Source organism: Plectrocnemia conspersa, unplaced genomic scaffold (genome assembly GCF_051122295.1).
Source record: "Plectrocnemia conspersa isolate PC_06_02 unplaced genomic scaffold, ASM5112229v1 ptg000012l, whole genome shotgun sequence".
NCBI classification, from domain to species: domain Eukaryota; kingdom Metazoa; phylum Arthropoda; class Insecta; order Trichoptera; family Polycentropodidae; genus Plectrocnemia; species Plectrocnemia conspersa.
The window spans coordinates 15,113,827-15,139,631 of NW_028277176.1; the positions used below are offsets into that span (position 1 = coordinate 15,113,827).

The window sequence follows — 25,805 nt, forward strand, 5'->3', positions numbered from 1 at the left end:
AAAAAACACATTGCGTGTGATGGCGTACAGGTTATCACTCGATAGTCGTTAGTCATTTAAAAAAGGTGTTGCCGGTAGCGGCACATGGTAAACAAACCCGTTAAATCAATCGAATCGTCTGTCTTCGCGTCGAGCCACAATGAAGATCGAGGAAGTGAAAAGCACGGCGAGGACAGCCAGGATATCGGCACACAGCCATGTCCGCGGTTTGGGCTTAGCGGACGGAGTGCCACTGCCAGCCGCCGCCGGTCTGGTTGGACAAATGCCTGCCCGCGAGGTAATAACCCACAATGGGGACGCAGATTTATATTTTAGAACATTCTAGATGCGTACAACGCGTTTTATATATTTGATATGTCAGATTTTGTGCGTTCTATCGCTTGACATTAGTATGTATGGAGCAACCAAGATGGTGGCGATTTTCACTATGACTTCATTTTTCAAAGGTATAGAAACAAATTCGAAAATGTCAATGGTTAACATTGCATACGGTTCATCTATTTCACGTGGATTTGTGTTAATGGATATACTGACAATGAAATGTAAAACAAATAATTTTATTTTTTTAGACATCCACTTATGAATATTATGATTGTAAATTCTATTAATAGTTAATATTTTTTTATTTTATTTTTAATACATGCATATATGATATTCTCTATGAGCTGTATTAGCTCATTATTAGAGAATTTTAAATACCAGATATGTACAACTTAGCTCGATTTTAATTAATCATCACAATATTCATCCGTGAGACTAGGAAAATCTAGATAAACCTAATCTGTGATGATCGATCGGAATTATAATTTTAATATGATTACTAATTCCGATCTCGACACGATAGAAATTTAAAAACACTGGGATTCGAGCCCAGGTCTTTCAGGTTGATAGTTAGACTTATTCCAATTACAATGCACAAACAATTCGTTTTATGGAACAAAGTATTTATTTAAATGCACATCTCTTGTAATACTTCCATGTTAAATTGCACCCAAATATAAAGAAAATCTTGTTTTTTTATAGGCTGCTGGTTTGGTGGTTGATATGATCCGCAGCAAAAAGATGGCCGGAAGAGCACTCTTGCTGGCCGGACCTCCCGGAACCGGAAAAACCGCAATAGCGTTAGCCATCGCCCAAGAGCTAGGTAATAAAGTGCCATTTTGCCCCATGGTCGGTAGCGAAGTCTACAGTTCTGAGATAAAGAAAACCGAAGTGCTCATGGAAAACTTCAGAAGAGCTATCGGCTTGCGAATCAGAGAGACTAAAGAGGTGTACGAAGGAGAAGTCACCGAGCTGACGATGGTGGAGACGGAAAATCCTATGGGTGGTAAGTATTTACTATATATGCCGTTTTATATTTTCATTAAGATATAATACTATTAATATGTTAACATTTTTCTTTCAGGCTATGCTAAGACTGTGTCTCATGTTATCATCGGCCTCAAAACAGCCAAGGGTGTGAAACAGTTGAAATTGGATCCTACCATATATGAAGCATTGCAAAAGGAAAAAGTCGAAGTTGGCGATATCATTTATATTGAAGCCAATTCAGGAGCTGTCAAGAGACAAGGGCGAAGCGATACTTTTGCTGCCGAGTTTGATTTAGAGGTATATATAAATTTAATGTAAAAAAATATGTTGTCTTAATATGAATCATAATTATTTATATTTTTAAGGCTGAAGAATATGTTCCATTACCAAAAGGCGATGTGCATAAAAAGAAAGAGGTCGTACAAGATGTAACGTTACACGATTTGGACTGTGCTAATGCTAGACCTCAGGGCGGGCAAGATATCATGTCGATGATGGGACAACTCATGAAACCAAAGAAAACCGAGATCACCGGTATTGAATCGTCATCATAATACTCAATATTGTATCAATGTATTGATTTCTAATGATCGAAATTATTTTTGCAGACAAACTAAGAAAAGAAATAAACAAAGTAGTCAACAGATATATTGACCAAGGCATTGCTGAACTAGTTCCTGGTGTTTTATTTATCGATGAAGTTAGTAATGATGTGATTTTTTATGTTCCAATATGTGCTTTGATTTAATTTTTAATTTTAGGTTCACATGCTAGACATTGAGACGTTTACTTATCTTCATAGAGCACTCGAATCTGCCATCGCTCCAATCGTTATATTCGCGACGAATAGAGGTCGTTGTTTGATTAGGTAAATTGTCTTTTATTATACGTATATATATTTTTATACATTAATATTTAAAATATAATTAATCTTATTTCAGAGGAACTGAAGATATTTATTCACCTCATGGCATTCCATTAGATTTATTAGATAGACTTCTTATCATACGCACGCTACCATATAATAAGAATGAAATTCAGCAGGTATTAAAATGTGATATATATTATAATGTTGATCATTTATTATTATGTGTTTATTTATTGTTTAGATCATTAAGCTTAGAGCTTCGACAGAAGGAGTGTCTATAGACGATAACGCTCTAGCTGCTTTGAGCGAAGTCGGAGCTAAGACTACTCTTCGTTATGCAGCTCAGTTATTAACGCCGGCTTCTTTAACAGCTAAGGTTGAAGGTAGAGGTACTATAACCGCTTCCGATATTAAAGAAGCATCTCAACTTTTCTTGGACGCCAAATCATCTGCTAAAATACTTACCCAACAGAAAGATAAATTCATGATGTAAAAAATATATCGAATGCTGTAAATTTTTCAGATTTAAATAAATTCTAAGTAATCTCAATTAAGCGTTTTTTTAAAGTATGTATTCAAATAAAAAAAAACAAACTTATAATATAAAGTAAAAACAACACAAAAATTAACAAAAACCCAAATTGTATAAGTTATTTGTCTTATAAATTATTTATATAATACATCAATCATTCGTTACACAATTTTAAATGCTTACTTGTCTTTAATAAGTTAATAAGAATAAAAATACGATATATAATATTTTACAGCATTAGTTTTTCAGTTGATTATCTGAAAACATACATCAGTCAATATTGGAGTTATTTAATTGCTTCATCTCAAATATACAATCTTATAAAATAAATTTCCAGTGATAAATCCGAAGAGGCTGTAGTTTCTGTTAACAAGATGACTTCTATTTAATCAGAATATTCATGGTTGTGAATTCGTAGATAACTCAATGTTTTAAAATAATGAAGTTGTGGTGTTCAATAATTAAGACAGATGCTGAAACACACACTGCACTGCCTTTATCTACTTCAATATAATATCTACATACTCTCCTTAGCCACTGCACTCCCCAACTGCTATTAATTTTTAAATTTGCTCAGTTGCACTCAAGGACCCTGAGAAAAATATATCTACCTCGTCTCTTACCCCCATAATGCATATCACCCTCCCCTTATCTGAAACAAATTTTGCATACATTGTGGAGGAAATAAAGAGTATGTAACTCAACATTAAAAAAAAATTAAACAATAGTATTTTTGATTCAATATGCATCATTGTGTCTATTAAAGGTTGATTTTAGAATTAATAATTGCAAAGCTTTGCTTTGATTTGTTTACTCTTTCTGAAAAACTGCCTTCCGATCTATTTATGTAAATACAATAGACCCCCCAATAACACGGTAAATTAGGGATGTGTTATTTGGATGCCCGTTACTTTATGTGTTAGCGAACCAAAGGGAAGATATCTCACCACATGATTCGTTCTTACGTATTGTAAAAAATGTATGAGTATTTTCTAGTTTCCCAACTATACGTCCCCAGTTTACCGTGTTATTGGGGGTCTACTGTATATAACAAGAATGGCTCTCTCAAATGATATTTATGAGTGCTTAATTATTACTGGTGAAAAGTTGTCTTTATAAATACACTGAAAAATAAGGTCATGATGCCTTGCAAAATAAACACTCATAGTTACAACTAACTGTGTAAAAGCTTTGCTTTTAAGCAGATTCAGCATTTCTAATATGTGGAGGTTTGGGTTAAATAACTTCAGGTGATAAAGTGCATTTATCAAGAAAAAGTAAAAAACAGTAACAGTAATGAAATTTTACATTATTAAAGAAACTACAAAGTACGGAAAAAGTCATTGTTACTGATTAAGTTTCCTCATGACAGAAAGCAGCGCAGAAAACTAATTAAAGAAATCTAAATCGCTTATTACCTTAAATATGATTCGGTGTTTTTTTAATCTTATGTAAAATAAAAACATATTTTGAGTTATTAACGTATTCACTTGAACTACACTGTCTGATTTTCTAAATAAATTAACATTAATCGTATTAAAATGGCAAAAAGTAAATTTACATTTCAGAATACTTTAACATTAAAATAAAAATATACATATGTCGTATTAAACTAGAATTCAATCATACAATATCTAAGTTAAACGTTAAAAAAAGGAAGACTGTTGGATCATTCCCAAATAAACATTACAAAATGCATCTTCTTAACTCAAAGACATAAATACTTACGAATAACATTACAATTAAGACTATAAAGTGTATTATCAATCACATAATAGCAAATATTATCTTCAACAATGATCGTAATAAACTTTTAATATCACATATGTTTTTACTCTACACGTACGTAGGCATTGCTGGATATGACACGGGTATGAATCTGCGTTTTGGCTTTGGAGTTGTTGTCGCCGACGGTGGCTGATACGTAGGCAGATCGACATACATCGCACGATCCATACTTTTGGCGTTATTCTGGAACGACGTGTCAATCTTTAAGTGGATCTTCGATTCTTCAGCTTTTATCGACTGTTGATACAGCGATTCAAACTGCAAGATTTCAGGATATGAATGCGATTGAATCTTTCTGTCGTCTCTTGCGTTACTCGGATACACGATGATTAGTTTTTCTGAAGAATTATGTATTGATTGTAACGTAACTGGGGCTAGCGTGGTCGTAGTCATATCTGGAGCTTTGACTATCTTGATCGGATTTGAATAATCAGATTCGGTGACGCGCAACGTTGTCACTTCTTGTGGAGAAGGAGATACAGCTTCTTTTTCGTTATTGATCGTATTGTTTATTTGAGCTTCAGTCTCGTTCGGTGGATGTATGTTTTTGACTAATGCTATTTTTTCTTGTTGTGTCTGTTTAGGTATATTCATATCTACTAACTCATCTTTGAGAGGAACATATTTTTGTTCATCGATACTTTTTGGTTTCACTGTCGGTTCAGGATCTTGTCCAAATAATAAAAATCTGGGTGTATACGCAGATACTAATGGTAATATAGTATTTCTTGCGTATCGTTCAGCTTTTTCTAAGAACGATACTAATCTACTAGGCAAGAATTGAACAGTCAAACTGCTGATGGAATTATTTCCCTGTTCTTCGATCGTATCCTTTTTGTTCTTATTCTGCCATTGAAACAAACTGAACGTTTCACTTTTTTGAGTCGTCGTTTGTAAGTCTGACTCTTCGTATGGTTTCGTGGAAGGTTTTATACTATTAATTCGATCCCATATTGTAGAAGCTTTTTCTTCTGGAACTAATAGATTATAAGATGGAACCCATTTCGTATCGTTCGGTACTCTGATGCTACGCTCTATGGGTGATTCTTCAAATGTCTTTGGTGTCCGATTTGTCTTATCTTCAATTGGCTTATCATTAATGGCTCTCATTCTTATGTTACCGAGAATAGGCTCAGAAATTTCACCTTTCAGCTTATGTATATCATGCGATCGAGCATTTTTAGTAGAAGGAGCTTTCAAGATCGGTTCGACAATCTCTGAAAACACTTCACTTCTATTCTTATTGGATTTACTATCAAAAAATGAAAACGAATGTGATTGAGTGTTTATGCTGCCGAAAGCTCGGCCGCTCTCGCGTTCATTTGCTGAGTTATCCAAAGAATTGGCTAACAGAGGCTGCCACGGCAAGTTTAATATATCTGTAGCGTCCAAAATTGAAAACAATGGATCAGATGTTCTATTTTCTGTATTGATTCTAAAATGCTTACCCATGGGTATCACATTCGGTTTAACTTTTTCGTCTTTTTTCAACTTGGACTCGGGTTTTATACGCATTGTTTTATGAAGTAACACCTTTTCGTTCGGTTTGATAATATCCTCTCGCTTGATTGATGAACTAGTCATACTATCGGTGTTACGCTTAGAATTGTGAATCACTTCATCTCCGATTTGAACCACCTGAGTTGGAATGAATGGCCTCTTTAAGAAAGGTATTTCGTTCACTTTATTATCAGTTTCGATCTTCTCCAATGTCTTATTAGAATCAAATTTCTAAAATAAGCAAACATATTATGAATTAATATACAAATAAATGGACATCTAGAATCAATATATAAAATAATTTAATTACCTCTAATAAAACGTTACAATCGCCTGGATACAATGGCAAAGTTACTGGCGTGCCAGAGTTAAGAATAAGTCCTTTCTTACACATTGAGGATCTATAAATAATAATTAACTGCTTATTTATCTATACATATAAATATAATATTCAGTATGCATTATTGGCTTATCAAAAAAATTCGTCCTTCTTATTTTGGTGGTCAGGTCTAGACAGACATGCAATTTTAGACTATATTAAGCATGTATGATTTTGGAATGACTTATCGCACTTGTTTGCCTTTTTGTAGGGACCAATATAATTGGCAATCCTGGAGCTACGCAGGCATTACCAAAGAGAAGATGTATATATGAATATACATCTCCGCATTTGTGTTTTGAACGTGATAAGCAGATAATGTGCATTATTCTCTTATGAAGGATTTTGCCAGTGAAGCTAAAACTTCTATGTTAATATTCGTAGGTGAATGTTGAGAGCTAAAAACGTACTGATAGACCACCAATTAACAGAAATAGTGATACAATCGAAAAGTGCGAAGTTTATTGAATAAGATTTAGTGAGATTATGAATAAAGTTGGATTTTTATTTGTTTGTTTTATCAATTTAGCTTTGTCTCTTTCAGATACTCAAGATTTGACTTAAATATTTAATGACGGTGCTCTCAGAAACTGAGATGCTTATTTTTTATGTAATCCAAGATCGTTTACTTTTTGAACGGCAGATACTTACGTCTTCCCAAAACTATCAGTCAACACGATTTTATCTATTGTCCATTGATTTAAACCCGAACTAATCCAACCGGAATAAGCTTGGTATTGCAGTTGAACTTTAATAGGAACTCCAAGAGCCGGATGCGGTACCAACATTCTACTTATTGTACTTCCTAAGACTAATTCAGCATCGTCTTTTCTGTAATACATACAAAAACATTAACTATGCTATTAATAATTTTAAAGTCAAATTGATAGTACCTCGTCATTGGGAATGTCTCGTTTAACCCAGAATCTCCCACGAGTGCCAATAAAATTCGACCGTAACTCTTCATTGATTTATTGCTCCTCGAACTTTCTACTTTGACATGGTATTGATGAGCTATATAAAGTTTATTAGTTAATGCGTATATTACATTGAATACTGTATTGTATGTTTTATAAATTACCACAGAAAGGTTCTTCATCGCGTGTCAGTAGATAGAGCTGTCCACGTCCTGTAGAACGGTCAGCATAATAGCCCATATTACCACATCTACGTTCATCGTTGCATCCAAAGCATTTTCCCTGTAACATGTAAACATATGTTTAGTATGGGGAATTTGACTAAGTAATATTTGAAGAAGTAGTATTTGAAATTTTGCTTAATCAATATATTTTACTTATTTAAAATCAACAGAATGTACAACAATATCAGAGCTGTGGATTTATCATTTTAAGAGAAATCTTAGATGGAGTTTGTGTCATCAAAAATCAGCCAACATCACCATTCTTATATTTTAGTAAGTATCATATTTTCTTTTAGTGAGTTGGTAGTGGTTCAAAAGTCTGAGACAATAGTTTTAAAATTTTAATTAAATATTTTTATGGTTTTATATCGGCTGTATTTACGTGGTATAGAAATTTATAGAGAAATAAAACCGAAGTTGGAATCAGAATTTCTGTCGAAGTAAAGTCGGAGTCCACAGCTCTTATGTCTATTTATTGTAAATTTTCCGCTGCAACTTGACAGGCGTTAGCGTTACAACAGTGTAAACACAATCAACAACTACTAAGAGAATAGTGAGACTTCAGACTGAAATGAAAGTCTGTAAATCAGTTATATACATTTTATAAAATGCCTTCTAAATGTTTACTAAGCTAAGCACAGAGTTTCAATATGACTAATATGATATCACAATAGATTACTTACAGCTAAGAAATCATCGTAAGAGCTGCAGGGGAACGATGGGAAATGACACTTTGGTGAAACGGAATCCGTGAAAAACTTGTAAGCTCTTCTGTGATTGCACAGCGATCGTCCTTCAACCGAGGACCAAATAATATCCGTGAAAGCTCCCACGAACAAATTTGAACATCCAGTTTGCATCCTTCCTCCATTTGGATAGAAATCTACATGACCCATTGGTTGCCAAGAGCCTAATCCTCCCAATATTAAATTTTCTCCATTGGAATGAATCACATCAACGAATTTTGCGTCAGTACTATCGAGCCTTACGCGAGGATCTTGAGCTTCAAACAATGGACCAGCTGGATCGAGACCTTAAATATTAAAAGTTATGATTATATGACCAATACATATAAATGTAATATAAATACCTGTTATTCTTGATATGTTTTTTAGTTCTGATCCAGCAAATCCTGCTACATGAGCACCGAGACTGAATCCGATCAGATGGACGTTTTCGAACTTTAAATTTATGTGGTTTGCTAAACCTGCAAGAATACAATATATGTTAGAATAAATTAAATCTTAACATGTTATAAAAACGTATACATATAATACAAGCAATAACCATAAAGACTGATGAAAGCTTTGCCATAAGACAGAAGAGATTAAATAAAGTACATTATCTGAGGTAAACATTAACCTCAAACAGGGAAATAAGTACATTTGTGAAAATGGCTATTAATTAACTTGACATTTTATATTCTTTAAGTACTCTTTATGCGTTAATTGTAGAAACCTCATAAATATATTGTTTCATGTTTATGAGACATGTTTTTGAATGCTTAATATATTTAATAGAAAACAGACAGACTTGAACAAATCGTAAATAAAGAAATATTATTCACGGTAGAAAGCCATGTTATTTTATTGTGTAAAGATAAATACGATATTTATTAAAATTAGGAGATCCGCTGATTCATCTATATATAATTTTTTATTAGTATATATATATTGTATTATAATTTATCTTTTAATTGAACTAAAAATTATAAATACATCTTATTTATATAGGCTTAAAATGTAAATATTAGTCTAACCTTCAATAAACCATCTAAGGTCTGTGTTGATAGTATTTATTTTTTGCTCTAAAAAAAGGAAATAATCACGCGAACTAAAAACGAGCTTAATAATACATTATTAATCATCATGATATCATCAAATCATCATCTGTATTTTTTATAAGAAAAATAGAATAATAAAGCATAACTCGATCTTGCCGTAATTTTGTAAAAAATATAAATATACATACAATACATCATTATAGTTTTATAATAATATACAATATAAAAAAACTCAGACATAACATGCAAAAGGCTTGTATCTATTTACTAACATGAAACATATATTTCTAGGGCACATAAGAATCTAAATACATATAAATCTGAACTACTGGAGCTGGGTGCGTCGTATGATCTTGTTTGATGGCTTATTTTACAAATTATGACTTATAAGTTGTAGAATTTTTTCTTAATTTTAACTATGTAAACTATTTGTGAATTGTTTATCTAAATATATCAAGGTATTGCCATTTAAAAATAATATAAATATATAGATATAAATATTTTGTATGGATAATTGAGGATCACCTTCGACTCTAAATACATATGTATTGCACATTTAATATCAGTATATAACTTTTAATTTATATGAACAAAGTCTATAAGTATAAATACAAGCTCTTTACAGTTATATATAGTAAAAACATATACAGAGAAGTATAGATTAGATCTTTTGCCCCACAAAAAACATTTTTTCTTAATTTTTTACTCATACTAAAGTTCTATTCTTTAGTACGAGTATATACTTTTTCTACTTGCTTTTGCTTATTTATAATGTTATTTCTATATGCAGAACGCAAACGAACCTCGCACTAACTAGAAACACTTGACTGATCTTTTAAAAGTAAAGTAAAAAAGTCCTGAAAATATTTTAAAATTTACTTTTAATATCTTTCATTTATTTTTTAACATATTCAAAATGTACCTTAACGCATTTGGTAAGTCTAAGAATGTGCTTAGCACCTACTCTCTTTTTGGCACCCAACGCGCGTAGCGTTTTCAGTACCATAATCTCCGTTTTATAAAATACAGCTCTGGAAACTTTTTGACATTGTTTATAGATCGTTCAACTCATTTAAAAACATTTATTTTTATGAACTCCATATATTCTTTATCATGAACATGACTTGTTCCTGATTTAAATTCACAACTTGGTTTTCCAAATTTTGTTTATTCATAATAGCTTAGCACACACGCACAGATACGTCCGACGGACACCAGGACAGATCTGTCTGAGCTTCGCCACACACGTAAACTATCTGAACTTGGACTTATCGGACGTCAGATTTACGTGTTTTTATTTTTAACAAGCATATTATGAAGTCTAATTCCTACAGTACTATAAATCTTATTTTAGACATTTACCGATGGCAGCAACTTTAGCGCAAATTAATAAAGGTGAGCGGTATCATTTTGAGCACGGACAGCAGACAGACAAATTTGTGTCTTTTCTCACCAAACACGATCGGATTTGTCCGCCAGGCACCCGCGACGGACAGATCCGCGCGATTTATTTTAACTTTACAGAAGGAGCATTAAATGAACATCGCACTCATTATGAACAGTATACAATAAAAATATTGCCCCAAAACATTTTGTTTCGGGATTTTTCTATATCATTCTTAGAGAAACCCTTTATTTATTTTTCAATATTAATGCACAGTGAGCCCTAATACGAATTTATTAATTTCAACATCGAAGTCTCGTGCCTATTATATTTTTGACACCCAACGTGCGCAAAAGTTTCCCAATCCTAATATTTTAATAATTATTTCATAAAAAAATATTTACGGAAACATAATTTAAAAAATATCATCGATCGCTAAACACCTGTCAAAATATTTTTTCTTGATTTTTTAATGAGATACCTTTATTATTATATTGAATTTCACTTATACTCGTTAATTTTGCACGTCACGTACTTCCTAGCGATAAAATATTCTTAGGAATTTCTTATCGTGAATAAAAATTAGCGATAAAGAAACCAACACAAATATAACTTGTCCAATTTAATATTATTGAAGATTAAAAATAGTTTTATGAGTCTTTTAGATATGATTTATTTTTCATTATATATCTTTCGTCGCATATGACAGGCGTAATATAGGGGTAAAACACAATCAACAGATACTAAGTAGCGAGACTTAGTGAGATCTATCAGCTTAAGACGAATAGATTACGACTATGCACAACCCAGCTCTAATTTGTTTAAATTATTAATAACGATATTCAACTGTGAGATTAGGAAAATCTAGGAAAACCTTATATGTTTAATTATGTTTATATAATAATCACTAATTCCGATCTGCTAGTCTCAATAGAAGTTGAAAAACATTAGGGTTCATATGGGAGTCTTGAATGTATTAGTCGCTGAACTTTCGTATTGCTTGATTGTATTGAGATTACTCTTTTACTTTACTGTAACATTATATAGTAAATATAGTAAATACAATATTTTTTTACCTTCCAACAACATAGCAAGTTGTTTTCCAACGAGTCTAGTGTTTGCTGCAGCTCTTACATAATTTGGTATTACAGCCCCGTTTTCCCAGTCCACGCAGATCACGTTACACTCTTCCTGATATTGAAAGTTAATGTTATATAGCATGATGTGTTTAATTACATCGATTTATATAAATGATAACACTAACCACGGCCATGAGAGCAGACCTCATTTCGTATACCCACACATGGTCGCAGTTTGAACCGAAACCGTGCACTATGACTTTGGTCGGACTGGATGAATTGAAAGCTCTGTCAGCCCACTGCCACGTCGTTGACATATTGCTAAAAGGCACGTCCAACAATGGAATGTCTCCTCTGGAACATAGATCAAACATTTGCACAATGCGCTATAACTACATTGCTCTTGTGGTATTATTTAAAACCACAATGAGAGTCTGTGTACTGGAGAAAGTATTTTACAAACACACACCTGCTTTTAGTCGAGTACAATAGGAATCTTGTGTTGATCTCTTGAGGTGGGCTGGGTAACATTTCCAAGTAGCCGAAAGGACCGGAGTCCTCGAAACAACCAAGTTCTTCATAGCAAACGCTATTCGGTTGAGATCTTTTCATCCTATGAAAAAAATGTTTAACATTAGATTAATAAATAATATTACTAAGCAAAATATCATGGTTAGAATATTAAAAAAGAATAAATAAATTATATTTTTATATCGAATTATAAAAATATAAATTTCATGAAAAATCATATATGTGGAAAAGATTTTTTAAAGTATGATAATGTTAAATAAAGTTTAATAAATATTAATGCTAGTTGTTTATATTTATTTGTATTAAATATGTTCCTCAATCATTTAAATAATTAAATAAACTAAAAATAAATAATTCATTTTTTTGTTCAGATAAAGCCATTCATGTAGGATAAATTGAAAAATAATTTTCTGCTAATAAGCTGTTTTACATTCTTAAGATGTTAAGCAGCTTATTAACGAATACAAATTATATATGTAATAGAAAATTTCATCTATTCATAAACCATTGTTTTATTATTCTTTCTCGCATATGAATATGCGTTAACGATCTTCTTTGTTCTTTTGTAATATATGGTATTATGCTCTTTATCTTTATAATTAAACATTTTCACATTGTGTTTCATAATTGGATTTTTTTGTGTATTCAATACAAATTAGAATATAAAATATATGACAGCATAAATATGGTATTATTAATGTGAAAATTTAATAGTATACAAAGAAAATATTCTCATCGACGTGGGATTTATCGTATTATAAAAATAATATTAATTAGGTCAAATTTAAGGTGCTTTATTCTGAATTTAGTTGTTAATCCGTTGCACGATTAGCAAGAGAGAGGCATTGTTTTTTTATTATGTTCCTAATATTTTCGTGTATAGCGATTATATAAAAGATAGTAAATTAGAAAATGTCATGCTTTGCATATTATTATTATTTTGAAAACTGACGAGACAAATTATCATAAAAATGAGACGTCTCGTTCGGATTTTGTAATTAAGATTCATAAAGCATTGCCTGTGGTTTCCTAGCACTTTCTCCGACGCTACAAGAACGAAAGTGTTCAATAACGATTCCTGACTAATAAATTTCGTAAGTGATCCATATGAAGACATCGACGAACGGATATATTGGAATTAATTTACTTACATTAAAAATATTATTAAATCTAGAAATAAATTTTATGTAATAGTTTTTTTTGAGTAATTTAATATTTTTGGCAGGTATAAGACTGTATACACCCCTTTCTAAAGCTCACATTAAAAAACTAAACACATTTATTTATTTATTAAATGTTTCGCAAATCAATCAAATAATCAATGGCAGTTTTACGCTTAACATAAACACGATCGTAGTATTACTCGATCTTCACCAAGGGTAGTTATTTTTACCCTTAACTATTTCAACAAATTTTTGAGAAGTCTTTAAAATTATGATTATTTATAATCGATAGAAAAGTAAAACTTTTATTGTCGAATACTTAATTGAAGAATACACAATAATATCGAATTTTTTACTCAAACTAAATTGAGAACGATTTTCCATTATATTCTTAATAAATATTTTCACCACGAAACTAACGGTCAATTGGCTAGATAACCACTCAAAAATAATAGACATACCCCTAAATAAGTAATAAAAAGTTTCGAGAAATTCAACCAAAGATTACGGATAAATATTAAATTCTTAGATTTTGAGAAGAGATGATTTTACTTTAGTCTAGCTGTAAAACGCTATTGCAGTAATGCTTTATAATTAAAATGATATGATTAATCTACAATTATTTTTCTTGAATATCTACAGAATTATTATAATATAAAAAAACAATAATGAAAACAACACCAATTTTAATGTCACCAAATAAAATCTGATAATTTCATTTTAACAAAACCTCTAAAAAGGCGGCTTTAAAGAGTAAAAAATACTGAAAAAAAACCGGTAACTTGCTTAAAGATATTCTAAATAAGATTTATGAGGAAAGCACCTTACAGAATATGAGGTCCTTTAAAACATCAGTGATTTTGATACATCAATAAATGATAATCTAGAGCCAAATAAATAAACTTATTATCAAATAAAGGAAAATTGCTAAAACAAATTTTCACTGTCATATAAAAATCTTAAACATATAAAAACTTATACAAAAATTAAGCATTAAATAATATATGTACATACATATACATATACATTTTTAATTTTTATTCAATTAATTTATCAGTATGTGATAATAATATTATATTATTTGTGTTTTTGTGACAAGTTATACATATATTTTTAATATGTTTTAGAATAATATAATTGAACCGAAATTTATTTATAAAACACATATATGATATAAATAAAGCTTTCTATTTTTTTTTATTATTTATTAATTAATATTTTTAGGAGCGGTTTTAGTTACTTTGTAAACTACAAAAACATAATTTAATTTCACTAATACATAATATAATAAAACTACAAAAAAGCAGAGTTAGTATATAGGCAAGTAACAATAAATTATTCATTAAAATGCAAAGTCTTTGAAATTTAACAATAAATTAACCATTTATTTATGATGTTATATGCAATGAATTACCAGACTCAAGGAAAATTAATTGGAAACGACCCTAAACTACACCTGTGTTAAGAGAGAAACTTTTAATTATGAATGCATTTGAATTAAAAACTTTTTATTATAAATAACATGTGATTTTTTCTGTTCTAATACCTAGATATTAATTCACAATATATTCAAACATGTAAGGAAGTCATAAAAATTAGGCATGCCTGAAGTCAAAATAACATTATTATATGAAAAAAACTCTTTTTTAAATACACTAAAGATATTGTATATATTAAAGAAAAGGATAAATTAATGAAAATGCAAGTATTTTTTATACCACTGATTTTTTCGCCTAAAAATTTAATGCAATGATATATCTATGTATTTAAATCTTGACTTAAAAAAATTCAGATTAACTACCTACATTTTTAAGACTTGATTTTTCTTTAAATATTTAATTTGAGTTAACAAAAATTGTTAAAGATGGATAAATTTCAATGTCAATTTAATTCAATAGTCAAATTATATCAATTAAAATTAATTTATTTCATAAAATTGTCATGATATAATAATAATACATTTTTTATTACCTTATTATTCGAGTATAATACAAATGTATTATTTTTCTTGTTCTAGCTTTGACTACTTATATGTTAGTATAAAAATGAATAATGGAAATATATTTGTAGCGTGTCTTTTTTAAGATTTATTATTATACAAAGAAAAAAAGTGGAAATTTTACCTGGCATGGTTGTGTTTCCGCTTCCATTTCTCCATTGAAGTAATAACGGCGCGAAGAATTTCCGCGTCGTGAGCTTCATCGGCGGAGTCATCCAAACTCTGAGCTGGTGGTTCCCATTCCGAGGAAACGTCTGAAAAAAAATTAAAAAAAAATTACACTACTTAAGAGTCGATTGTTTCACGTAAATGAATTGCAGAAAAATTCAGAATATTTTTAATAGAACATAAATATAGTTTCTAAATGTGCATTGTACTGTTAATGAATAGTGAAAGACGAAATCGTCTTTTTTTTTGCCTTTTCTTAAAAAATTACAATACAATAGATTTTGCGAACAATGTTGAGATATTGACATTCACCAAAACGTCTAGTCATTTATATAAACATTAGAAAAGTCTGTTTGAAAGATGACTATAAATTGATACAATATACTATTGTGTAGAGTAAATTTTCCTTATTTGACACATTTTATATATTTACACCTAATTATATAAGCTAGAATTTAAATATGTCACACAATCAATATCTTAATTATTTTAAATATACCTGACATAATCGTCGCCTTAATGACATACGGTAAATACTTTAACATTCAACGTTTCTTGGTGGACTCAAATTCTTCAAAAACATAATAGGGATACCATTATAAGGGTTTGTTTTTACTGTACTCCACGTAAATTGGGGTGAACCAAAATAAATGTCGTTTTTTAAATTTAATTTTAACAGTGCTACGTCCATTAAAACATGGGTACGTTTTTTATTATATCTCTGTTAGTACACATCTGATTTTATAAAAAAAATGGGCCCAAAAACCAATTTATACAAAATTGAATGTTATAAGATTTTTTTTAAATCCGAAAATGCCAAAGAAAAAAAAATTAATAGGAAATTACGACATCAAAAATAACACTGGCTTGGAGACAACGTGTATAGATTCCACACGAATTGAGCGAAGAAAAAAGTCGGCGCATATTCGTATATCCCGAGACTTCTGGTTCTTTAACCCTTTAAACGCCAGTGGCTTTTTAGTGAGTCGCCTGTTATTTGTTCTCACGCGTCAGTTCCTTTTTCTAAAAATAAATGTAAAATTACTTTATTTACTGATAAATGGACCTAATACAATAATCTTTAATAATACTAAAAATAGAATTTGTACATAATTTCTTAACTTGTTTTCAAAAATTAATTTGTTTGAAAAAATTCAACAAGTAATTCACTGGTGAGTCACTGGCGTTAAAGTGGTTAACCCTTTGGACGCGAAAATCGATTAAAATCACCCAACTGATTTTTTATTTCATTACGCAAAAATTAGTAAAAAAAAAATGTTTTTAAGAAAAAACTTTTTTTTGTTAATAAACATAAAACATCATTTTAAATAAATAAAAATTTAAAAATTAGAACATTTAAACACATTATCAATATAAAATTTGCATTTAAAAAAAAACAATTTTATATTTATTTTTGATTAACGCGTCCAAAGGGTTAAGCTGGTCGCCTTTACTCTATCTTTTGATAACCGTAGATAAAAAATGTCTTATAAAAAAAAATTCAAATAGATTATTGGTAACTTTTTCGTACATGGAATTTGAGTGAAATAACATGCTGCAATTGATTGCATCGACTTTAACATAATATAGGTGAATTGTTTATTTTTTAAACCATTAGTTGTATCACTTTGATAATTAAATTTTTTTTTTTTTAATTATAGTGCTTTAAACTCTACAATATTAGCACACGAATGGATTGCCCTCGAAATAAAAAGGTGTAACTAAAATTTTAATTATCATTACTAACCAGTTTATATTTGATAAATTAAATTACATATACATCACAACATTCATGCATAAAAAATAGATGTGTAATACTGATTTATACGGTTTATTAGAGATGATTTATTTGAAATACTTAAAAATATCTAAGTTATCATTAAATGTTCCAAGCTTAAGGTCATTGACAGACCCTAGATGTAATTTTAGCGTCCAACAGACACAAAACAAGCAAAATTGCATAATTGGTTATTCGCGTGTCTGTCACGTCAAATCCGATCATTGTTTTTCAAAGCTAAACACGCACGTTGCCAAAAACTGCTCTTATGGTTATTCGCACCAAATAATGATGATGGACATTTGATTGATTGATAGCGAGCTTCGCAAGACCACAAATTGAAACCGAATACGCTTTCACCGGTGCAGGAAAAGGATTGCAATTTTCGGATCGATACAGTGTAGTTTTTTTCACTGTCTTCGAAAAAACCGTCGCTCGTTTTACGATCGCCGTTAATTAAGGTGTCACGATTGTAAAATTTATTTACTTTTTTTCAGTCAGTGAACGGCCTTGAGAAAGGTTTTCGAGAAAGTTGGCGTTCGTCCCGAGGTGGTTGACTGTGACCGGTCGACTCCCATCACGACCAGGTGAAAATACCACCTGGGTTTTGTTTTCGACAATGTTTTTCTTTTTTTTTTGAATATGTACCTAATGCCATGTAAACACAGGCGCTGAGTTTCACTTCTTAGTAATGTGTAAATTTATTAGACAAGGTTAAACAAGAAGATATACTACTCTATTTATTTTTTCCTAAGCTGGCTGTGAAACTCCTCAATTATATAACCAATCTTGTGAGTTATATGTTACATTAAATAGATAAAAAAAAACTGTCGTGAACAATAATATGTATTTATTTATGTTATTTATATCGATTGCCTTACGTCATTAAGTAAATCTATATTAGGTTAAAAACTGCTAAACAATGTCACTTTGCTTCCACCATTTTGATCAATATAATAAGACCATCTAACATCTCAAAAATAACATGTACATTTTGACAGTTTCATTTACTGCTAAATATCTAGAAATAACTAGCAGATTCCACGATTTAATTCTAAATTAGAAATACTAGTTTGACATATTAAAAGCTTATTTAATATAAGTTTAATTTGATACACAAGTTTAATTGAAATTAGTCAAATATTTTTTAGTATGTATTCTAACATCAAAATTTGCGTTTTTTTATCTCATTGCTAAAATATTAACAAAGTAAATATTTCTTATTCTGTCAAATACTAAAACTGTATAAAACAAATTAAATTTTATATAGAAAATAATATTTCTCTTGCGAGTCATTTGTCGGGATCACGCGTAATTGCTGCGTCGAAATTAATTGCGGAAGACTTGCTAAAAGGGTCTCAGAAAACGAATTTGTGATTTTTTCATATTCTAAGAAACGTTTTTTTTTATTAGCGTTACAATTGATCCATTATAAAATTTACATTTACAGTTTCAAAGCACAAAATAAAACATAAAAATGCCGAGGTTCTGTGCAAATTTCTGTCGAACGAGTTTTAGAGCCCAGATTATACATTCTATAGAGTGACAACATTGCGTATTTTTATACAGTTATACAGCTTAACAAAATCTTTATTATACAAATCAATGATTCATGGTAAAAAGCATTAGTATGAGGACCGAGGATTGGAAGGGACGTTGAGCTTGCCCCAATTCTCAAAGGGTATATTAACAAGCTGCTGTACTGAATCTTTTAATTCAGACACTTTAGTCAGAACTTGACACAGAACTTTTAGTTTCCGACTTGAAATAAACAAGAGTTCAGCTGACTTCGCACCAAGCAATGCTACACCGAATCGACCGAAACAACCTTTAGAAGTCCGAGGAAGCAGCCGCTTTACATTTCAACCGTCCAACCAGATCAAGCTAAAAACAGTCACACGAATTCCTAAGAGTTCATACTGATCTCTCCTATTGATCAAAATTTGGTTTGAATACACTTTGGCCAATACTCTCATATCAGAAGTCCGTAGTAATATCGGTAAGGATAGCTTTCATATTTATAAAACATAGTATAATATTGAAAAGCAGACAAACTATTTTTTAATTAATAAATGTTTCATATAATTTTTTTATGCGCTTTGTGGAATAGGAAAAGATGCTTAAACTTTTATTTAAAGATATTTTAATATAATTTTCTTAAGTAAAATGATTGACAAGCAGTGAGTTCCGGCACCTTTTTTGTTTAAAAAAATCCCTGCTTATATATAACTATCCTTAAATTGTATATTATAGTAAGTACATCATTATTTTTTATTAAATACTTATTAAAATACTCTGGTAACCTATTATTTACTAACTTATATATAAACACTAAAAAATTCATCTTCAATATTTCTTGAACAAACAATCATTCCAATGTACCAATCATACTTCTTGTAAAACTATTTTTATTTAAAACTACTCCTATTTCCCTATTTTGTAATTTTTGTAACATCATTTTATCTGAAATATTAAATATATGTAATATTGCTGCACAATAATTAAAATGGGGCAATATTTTTTTGTGTTTATATTTTATTTTTATTTTTTATCCTGGATAATATACCTATTTTTCTACTATATTTTCTTAATAAATTAAAATTTAATTTTTTATCTAAAATTACTCATAAATATTTTATACGATTTAGTATAAGTACATTATTTTTTGGGGGCAATTGAGAATCTCGAAGACTCTTTACACCTTGTATAATCATCCAGTACTCTTGAGCATGGTGCCCTAGTCTGGTTAACAAATAATTCTTGTATAAAAACTTTCTTAATAAAGTACCTAAGAAAGCACTTTTTCAAGCTTCTGGTAAAGAACATATACAATCCGGATATTTAAGAGGAACTTCGTTTTGAGTATTGATTTGTTCTCATACAGCTACTTAATTAAATAAATAAAAATACTATATATATATATATATATATACGCCCCTGTAATTATCTATTACGAACTGTAGACTGCGAGAAGTAAATATTCGAATTAACTTTTAAGAATAATTTTAATCACCACACGTCGTGAATTGAGTAATTACCCGTGAATTTACCGACTCTAAAAGCCATTTCGTCTAATTTTACGGACAATCATTTAAGATGGCTTTGGAGTGACACTTTTTAATGTCTATAATGATGGGGTATTTCGCAAAATAAAGCAAAGCAATTTCTTAATGCGCTTTTGAAGAGCCGTAAATAGAGCATCGCGAGTTGAATTGAATCATTTTTTTCGTTGTGTTGTTGAAATAAATTATTGTGGTTTCACACATGCGAACGACACGGACGAGCGATTGGCTCGTGTGAACCCACCTTAATATGGAACATGATATATAATTATAACAATGGATGCGACGGATTATCTAGAAACGCATAAAAAATTGAGGTTTGTGAAAAAGTTTTTCGTGAGACCATATATTATCTCACTTCAAACTTTTGGTTGTTCTGATATTAACAAATACTAACCTAAGTCAAAGCAAACACAATTTACGTTTATTAAATTAATTAGGCAATACAAAATCATGTCAACGAATGCGTTTATCCATACTCAACTAGAACAATTTTAATTTAATTTGAACCAATTGAAAATATTATGCAATTGATTTTACATGATTTCCACATACGTTAAATGTGAGTAACCGCGTTTATGTTTATGAAAAAATACCTATAGTATCATTACTATCATTAGACAGTTAAGGTGTGTCGGCTATATTATTTAAAAAAAAAACTTACGTAATGCACGTTTCGAAAAAACGTTTCATTTATTATATATTATTAAACGAGTGATTATAGTCTGTTACTCTGTTATATTCATGACTGATTCTTAAAAAGTGTTTAATTGATAATTACTAAGCCGATGCTACTGAGATTACTTCGAAGTGAACAGTATCAATATTGAAGAATAAGCAAACTATTTTTCTCGTATATAACAATAAATCTATTTAATAATCATCGAAGTCGACCACAATAATATGTTACTATATAAATAATATATTAAAAATTATTTATTTAATATGTTCTATATAAAATCAAGGGCTAAGCACGTGGAGGTGTCACTCGTGTTGAAAATAGCATAGTGATTGTTCTGTAGATTTAATTGGTCATTGTTTGGACAGTATTGTCAGGTGATGAACATTAGTCACTGGAAGAAGCGGTTCTCTCACCCACTGACACACTGCAGCACACTTGGCCGACAGCCTCTGGCCCATCGTAAACGGCTCTGTCCGTGAACCTTGAGTGGGTTCGAGTTCATATGGTGCAATATGATCAAAGTGGCAAACATTTATAATCAGGTATGTACGTCACACAGGAAATGCCCTAAATAAAAACTAGCTTCGCCCGCAGCGAACTCAGAGCGCCCAATATTTAAAACACAACATTGTTGTTTATTTTTAAATTTAATACACTACATTCATACGAATCATATTAGTATTGCTTCCCACGTGCGAATTTATGAATTAATGAATAATAATTAACCTCCGTTTCCTGCTGTTAAGGCACAGTACGCGCACAATAAATTTGGCCAGCTAAAGACTGTAAACATAGTATCTTGCATACATTAATAAATTTAATAAATACAAAAATTAAACAATGAAATTTTGAAATAATTTTAAAAAATCACAAAAACAATCATTCAGCGATTATCCAGCCAATCGCTGCACTCGCTCCTTAGAACAACGAAATAAGTATACGCCATTAGAAAGTGACATTTGCTTGATGTATATCTCCGAGGTGAATTGCGTATGTGTAACGGGAATATTGTAGCCTTACAGTGCTATTTGTCTTCCGGTGATATATTGTTTTTCGTGACCGTTTCATAATAAAGAAATATTCATTCAATGCACCGGAGAATCCTTGCGTGTTATTTATGAGGGAACCCTTTAGTTCTAGTATTAACGAGAGTTATAACGAGAGCCTCTGTGTGATCGCACTATTGTCTATATAATCACGTTTGGTCAAGAATAGGATCCCATTCAAACGTGGCTCTGTATGGCCACCACAATTAAAGAACAAATGTTATCAATCTTATTGGTGAACATTATGTATTTAAGAAATATCAAAAATAATTTGCCATTACATTTAATTGAAATCTAATGAAAAAGTTTGCTCACTTAGTTTAGTTTAAGAAAATCATACTGAAGGACAGTAGATTTTTTAAACGTAGTTGGAACAGTGTTAAGTGCATTTTGCAGTAATTATTTAAATATAAGTTCGATCGATCATCACAGATTAAGTTTTCCTAGAGTATCATGATGAATAATTATTATTAAGCTTGGTCTAAAATTATTTTAAAAAAGCTCATAGAAAATATCATTTTATATTTGAATTATTTTTATTATATTTTTTGTGGATTAAAATAATACTATGTATTGTTTTTTACTATTATGACGCATTGGGATTACCTGTTAGATCACGATAAATAAAATCAGCAAATATAGACAAAAAACGATCCAACATTTTCTTTGTAGAAAAAAATTATTATTAACTTGGTTGTCAATGCTTAAAATCTTTTATATTTCCTTTCTCTTTGACTATTAATGTTTGTGAGCGGATAACTGATACATTTTATTTTCTATACGTAGATTTTAAGCTTTCTTTAAAAAAGGAAAATTTTATTATAACAAATAAAAAATTACGTCTAAGGCATACAACTCTGGGGATGTGCCAGCCCGTCAACATCAAGGCAGCAATGTAGACAACTTGAAAAGACAGGCGAAGAGGACTAAGCCTTTGAACGGGTCTAGTAATCATTTAATGAAACTCATTTACTATTAGTGATTGTGTAGTATAGAACAGAAAACTGACTAAATATAAGTGAATTACCACAGCACAATGTTAAAAGCTCTATTATGTTGCTGAAGAATTGGTATCCCCAAAAAATTAAAATTAAACGCAGTTAGTTGCTTAGAAGTCATTGAATACATTAATGAAGGAACGATTTAAAATCTCATTGATTCTTATAAGACATATATAATTTTTTGTCACACGTATTGACATTTGTAATTGTAATTGGATTGCCTTTAAAAAAAAACGAGGAAAAGAATTTAAAAAATAAGTATGAGAATACATTGTACTAGTAAAAAAATATTCACACACGTAAGTGGGCTATGACACAGTTGTATGGAGAATTTTGGGACCCACGGTTTTGGGTTTTGGGATCTCTCGCACATAACGTAACTGGTTATCGAAAACTCGCAGTTACCTTCTTCCGTCTGTCTTTTGAGTGGTAGGTCAGTGACCGGACTCGTTTTTGACACAATTTTACAGTTTTTTTATAACGGACAGAACATTACGCTCTCTGTAATTAACTGCTTCTTTTTATTGTTCGACTCGAAAGGGTACCACGAAACAGTAATCGTGCATCGTCGGCCATTTCAAAATTTTGCATATTTCTCCTGCAAATCGATTTTGGAAATAATTGGATTTGACTCGAATTGCATGTGGTTTGTTGTGAAAATTTATGTGAAATATAAATACAACACTCAAACTTTCAATAATAACTAAGACTTAATGGGTCCACAAAATATTAGAAAAACTTTTTTTTATTATTATAAAATATTAAAATATAATTAATTTGTGCATGAATCATGCAGACATAACAAAGATAATGTGTGAAATTGCACCCTTAATGTATGTCGTAGCCTACTTTGTGTGTTTCTTGTGAATCTCTTTGAATAACTGACAAAGCGTTCTCATGCTTAAATTCGCGTTCTTTCCAAAAATTTACCAATTGGACCGATGGCGTTTCTTTTTTCTTTTTTTTTCTTCAATGTTCATAATGAAAGTGTGCCAATGCTCTAAAATACCTCTTAAATGCACAAAGGTGAATACGTTTTAAATACTTTTCCTACAAAGCATAAAAGCGTCTATAATATACTTTCGAAAAAAAGCTTTGTAATCTTATTGTTTAATAATAAATAAATCTAGTTAATGTATAAAAGTATTTTCATACGCAGAAAAATACAATACAAAATATTATATGATAGCATATTATATTAGAAATTAGAAAGTTTAGAATTATATATTTAATATTAGAAGCTACAGATGTGATAATAAAACTAATAAACAACATTTATAGAATGCTATGCTAATCAATAAAAAACACAGCATTTCTTAAAACTATTTATATAATTCTGTCATAAGAAAGTCTTGACCTACCAAAAATGTTTACATATTATATATGAGATAGCTTTTGACCTAATAAAAAGACAATAAAACTAAAACATTTATTTTTTTATAAAATTTAACATATATTACATGCTAAATAACTAACACTTTCGCTTTTCCGTTCTATACAAGTGCTAATGTTATATAATAATATGCGATTAAAACGAGATTGTAGCAGAAGATTTACTATATAATCGTTCGTCAATGCAAATAATTACGTAATGATTGCAGTAATTGACGTTGTAGCTTTGACATTTAACTATGATGTCAATTGAAGGCTATAAAAACGTTGTCTAAATAATTTAACTGATTTATTCGATAGTGACATAGCAGTAAATTAAACTGTAACCCCGTTACGGAGACCGATTCGATTCTCGAACGACTTGTTCGTGAATCTGATTTATATTGTTTATTTATTTATACTTTTTTCGCGTTAATGAATGCATAACAGTGCTCATTGTCTTCGAACGATGACACAGAATTATCAGCATGGATTTTTCTCAGAATGAAACCGACGATTTCTCCTGACACTCGGCGAATCAATAATGGCGAAACACATTTTTCTATTACCATAATGGAATGCCGATCGCAAATATCAACGATTGAATAACGTTTAAAAAATATTTATGAAATCTGATCTTCAGATGTAATATTTGATCGATTAGTGGGTAACCGTTTAAAGCTATTGCAGGCAGTTAAGTATAGTAGTATGTACTATTACGGATATAAGTAAGTTTGCTTGTATACATAGAATACCTTTTAGCTCTTAAAAGACTATTGTGGTAATGCCCATATTCCATTGCAAAATGGAATACAGATCTTTTACTACTTTCATGTGTATCGTATACTTTTAACTTTCAATTTTAACTATCTGGGTTAATGCAATATATTATGTTCGATACAGCATCTTAGAGTTTCTCGAGATATATACAGCATGTGGGTGTTTTATAAACGTGCTTGATTTCAATCCTTGCATTGGTTCATGTTTATAAAGAATATACTTATAACAAGAATGGTAGTTGACATACTTATGAACTATATAAATGTAACTAAGATATAAACCATTAGATGCTTTAAATATTTCATAAATTTTATATAAAAATGGCAAATTTTTTTTTTTTTATATTATAAATTTTATTTAAAACTCCTATACATTTATTCTCAATCAATGTTAAGAATAAATTGATGTAAATTTAATTAAGTAATTAAGCAATAAATGAGCTATTTTTCAATCATGTGCT

The 25,805-nt window shown here is 30.2% G+C and overlaps 2 protein-coding genes and 1 long non-coding RNA gene across 6 annotated transcripts in view; 2 read left to right on the forward strand and 1 right to left on the reverse strand.

Moving 5' to 3' along the window:
- Positions 1-50: 50 nt before the first annotated feature.
- On the forward strand, positions 51-2,729 carry pont (RuvB-like helicase pontin). The gene is made up of 8 exons (XM_088200987.1): positions 51-277; positions 1,024-1,327; positions 1,406-1,608; positions 1,677-1,845; positions 1,920-2,011; positions 2,073-2,179; positions 2,253-2,355; positions 2,421-2,729. Exons 1-8 carry the CDS (start codon positions 140-142, stop codon positions 2,670-2,672), a joined length of 1,368 nt encoding a protein of 455 aa, XP_088057113.1. The 5' UTR covers positions 51-139; the 3' UTR covers positions 2,673-2,729.
- Positions 2,730-4,746, forward strand: LOC148228356 (uncharacterized). The gene is made up of 2 exons (XR_015811782.1): positions 2,730-3,587; positions 3,767-4,746. It is a non-coding gene; the product is annotated as an uncharacterized LOC148228356 (long non-coding RNA).
- Positions 4,179-25,805, reverse strand: part of LOC148228357 (uncharacterized) — a 44,809-nt gene continuing 23,182 nt past the window's right edge. The window contains exons 3-14 of one of the 4 annotated variants that reach the window (XM_088200983.1): positions 15,583-15,712; positions 12,235-12,378; positions 11,951-12,119; positions 11,763-11,877; positions 8,610-8,726; positions 8,203-8,552; positions 7,460-7,577; positions 7,272-7,392; positions 7,030-7,209; positions 6,310-6,400; positions 5,948-6,230; positions 4,179-5,878 (exon numbers count right to left, since the gene is read on the reverse strand). In XM_088200983.1, coding sequence (XP_088057109.1) covers positions 4,548-5,878; positions 5,948-6,230; positions 6,310-6,400; positions 7,030-7,209; positions 7,272-7,392; positions 7,460-7,577; positions 8,203-8,552; positions 8,610-8,726; positions 11,763-11,877; positions 11,951-12,119; positions 12,235-12,378; positions 15,583-15,712 — 3,149 coding nt within the window. In that variant the 3' untranslated portion in view covers positions 4,179-4,547. Of the gene's footprint in view, positions 6,231-6,309; positions 6,562-7,007; positions 7,210-7,271; positions 7,393-7,459; positions 7,578-8,202; positions 8,553-8,609; positions 8,727-11,762; positions 11,878-11,950; positions 12,120-12,234; positions 12,379-15,582; positions 15,713-25,805 lie in introns of those variants that run through there. The other 3 variants (XM_088200982.1, XM_088200985.1, XM_088200984.1) reach the window with 3 other exon arrangements.